The sequence below is a fragment of the Hydra vulgaris genome, chromosome 01 (genome assembly GCF_038396675.1).
Source record: "Hydra vulgaris chromosome 01, alternate assembly HydraT2T_AEP".
Taxonomy (NCBI): Eukaryota; Metazoa; Cnidaria; class Hydrozoa; order Anthoathecata; family Hydridae; genus Hydra; species Hydra vulgaris.
In genome coordinates this window covers 65,630,648-65,633,525 of record NC_088920.1, presented here as the reverse complement: position 1 = coordinate 65,633,525, position 2,878 = coordinate 65,630,648, and the positions used below count along the sequence as shown (strand labels likewise).

The following is a 2,878-nucleotide window of genomic DNA, read 5'->3' as shown; positions in this document are numbered from 1 at the left end:
TACATTCTATACACCGTAAATATGATAAAAGTATAAACATATGAATTAAACATAAACGTTTTTTCTAATAAACAGTTTACACGCCGTTGGCATATAGTATGACTTTGATTAAATATTTCAACTTTCTATTCAAACTTTTAAGCATCTTTTGAATATTTTTATTTAACTATTTTTAAATTAGAAAAAAAAAATTCTTCAAATTGAAGTTTAAACTTGCAAAAATATTGTATTATTAAGTAATTATTAATTAGTTTGTAGCTAGGTTTTCTGTAGATAGGTTCTGTAGATGATTGTTAGCTAACGTTGTGTTGTGCTAATTAGCACAATGCAACAAGTGATTGGCAGCAATATTGTGGCAGAAAAAACCGCACTGAAATGCATTGGAAAAATTCATTCTAAATAATAAAGGTTTATTTAGAGCTTTAGATATGGTAATATAGAATAATCACAACAACTTTTATTATAGAAGAAAACATTGGAATGTTTATCATAAAAAAATATTGGAATGTTTATTATAGAAAAAACACAGGAACCTTTAATTTCCCAACGATTAACTTTACATTTTATGTCTTTCAAAAATTTCAATCTTAATGCTTTTTAAAAAAAAATTTTAATCAAAAAAGAATTGAAAAAATTGAGTTATGGGTTTTCAAAGCAATATTTATCTTTGCCCAATCAAATTACTATGACTTCATTTTTAACCAACAGTAGCCCAGTGAAATCAATTTAACCAATCAAAATTGTTTTATCACGTGACTAGTATCTATAAACTTTTGCATTTTTTCAAAACTCGATGGTTAAACATAGTTGTGCTTCTACAGTGTTAGAACCAGCGCGGTGTTATAAAACTCTACATCTTAAACTTTAATACATAACCCAAACATAAAAATCATGGTTTCTCAATGCAGACAGAACTTTGACCGAGAAAGTGAAGATGCTATTAACAACCAAATAAACATGGAGTTGTATGCAAGTTACCAGTATCTTTCTATGGTAAGTTCAAGCTTTTTTTTTTTAATTCGTACGTTTTTCGATTTGTTGTAAGCAAAAAGCTTTTATTTTTCAATAAATACTTAAAAAAATTAGAACACTTGATAGATGAATGGTTTTTTAAGTACCATTGATAAGCTTTAAAAATTTCGTTCCGATGCTCTAAAAGTTTTGCGTCTTTTTTATTAGAAAATAAAAAACATACACGTTAAAAAGTTTGGCGTCTATCTTTATTTCTTGGTTGATTTATTTTGTTGAGTAATGCTGTTGTGCACAACTTGCGAGGGTAAACATAATGTTTGGTTTCTGTTAGAAATATTTGCAATTAGGCTTTTTAATACAAATGTTCAAATACTTTTGAATTTTGTCAACTATATTTTCGTACTAAAAAAATTAAAATTCAACCCTTCATAAAAGGCCGTCCCGAGGAAAAGGGTAGGGCGTAAGGGATCAAACCTTCCTAGAAAATTAACTAGTTGGTATATTTTGGATACTGCAGTCGGCAAAATTGGAACTTTAGTTGGCAGTCGGCAAATGTTAGCTAACGAAGATCTTTTTTTTATTATTCACAGATCTTAGTCGGCAAAAACCTTTTTCAGGCCTTACTCGTCAAAGAACAGATACGTCACCCCTATCCCCTCCTTTAAGATCTCATCAGGACGGCCTTGCCTTCATAAATGAGCATGAAGTTATAACTGCATAAATTTTAAAGATTATTTATTATGCGTTTGAAAAGTTGGAAAATTTAAATATGTCGGTCGATTTTAAATTACCAAATAAAGTACCATTAATAATAAAAAAGTTGTAATTGCCAAAAAAAATATTTTTTTTTATATTAATAAGTGATGAGGTTTTACTATTTATGAAAAATATTCTTAAGGGAGTATACTACTAAAAAAATACAGATTTTGGAGTAAAATGTTGTTCGGATAATATAAATGTTGTTTGTTTATTGTTTTTTTTTACTTTTTAATGTCAGATAATATAAATGTTGTTCAGATAGTATAAATATTATGGATATAATAATTAAAAATCAAATTTTTACAGGCTTATTGTTTTGATCAAGATGATGTTGCGTTAGCTGGATACTTCAAATTTTTCAAGCATCAATCAGACGAAGAACGTGAACATGCTCAGAAAGTAAACGCCGTTTTTTTTTAAACTTTTTTCATATTTAATATCTATTTTTAATGCGTTTAAAAAGGTTTTTAATTTTTATAATGATATTCTTATTGTTTTAATTTTTAGCTTATAAAATACCAAAATAAACGTGGTGGTCAAGTAGTTTACAAGGATGTTCAAGCTCCCCAATTTCAAGTGGAAACGCCGGTTTCAGCTTTAGAAGCAGCGCTTGATTTGGAGAAGAAAGTTAACGAGTCGTTGTTAAATGTTCATGCCATCGCTGGAAAACACAGTGATCCCCATTTGTGCAACTTCTTAGAATCAGAGTTCTTGAACGAACAAGTTGAGTCAATCAATGAGATTGCCAAGTTGATAACTAACGCTAAGAGATGCGGCGATGGCTTGGGTGTCTATCAATTTGATAAGTTGAGCATGTCAAGTTAAATGAAAACGTTTTTTTTTATTGTTTTGCCTTGAGGACTATACAGTGCAAACAATGTTTATTGTTAAAAAAGAAAAGAAAAGAAAAAAATAAGTTACTATCGTTTAAAGTTTAACTAATAAATTTTCTAAAATATTTTTTACGTTGGAAAGTTTGCCATTAATCAAAAGTATAATGACCGCTTGCAAGTTTGCAATACATTCGTGCACGCGTTTTTCTTAATAAGAAGGCGAATTTTAGTAATAATTTTGTTTCGCTTACATTAAAAAATAAACATGTGAACCTCAATACTATATAAAAACGGTATTTAACTATTATGCATAG

General features: G+C 28.6%; 1 protein-coding gene across 1 annotated transcript; it reads left to right on the top strand.

Annotated features, from left to right (window-relative positions):
* The first annotated feature begins 202 nt into the window (after positions 1-202).
* On the top strand, positions 203-2,647 carry LOC100206743 (soma ferritin). Its single transcript, XM_065788961.1, has 3 exons — positions 203-993; positions 2,038-2,130; positions 2,239-2,647. The coding sequence occupies exons 1-3, from the start codon at positions 892-894 to the stop codon at positions 2,554-2,556; spliced, it is 513 nt and encodes a 170-aa protein (XP_065645033.1). The 5' UTR covers positions 203-891; the 3' UTR covers positions 2,557-2,647.
* The last annotated feature ends 231 nt before the right edge of the window (positions 2,648-2,878 follow it).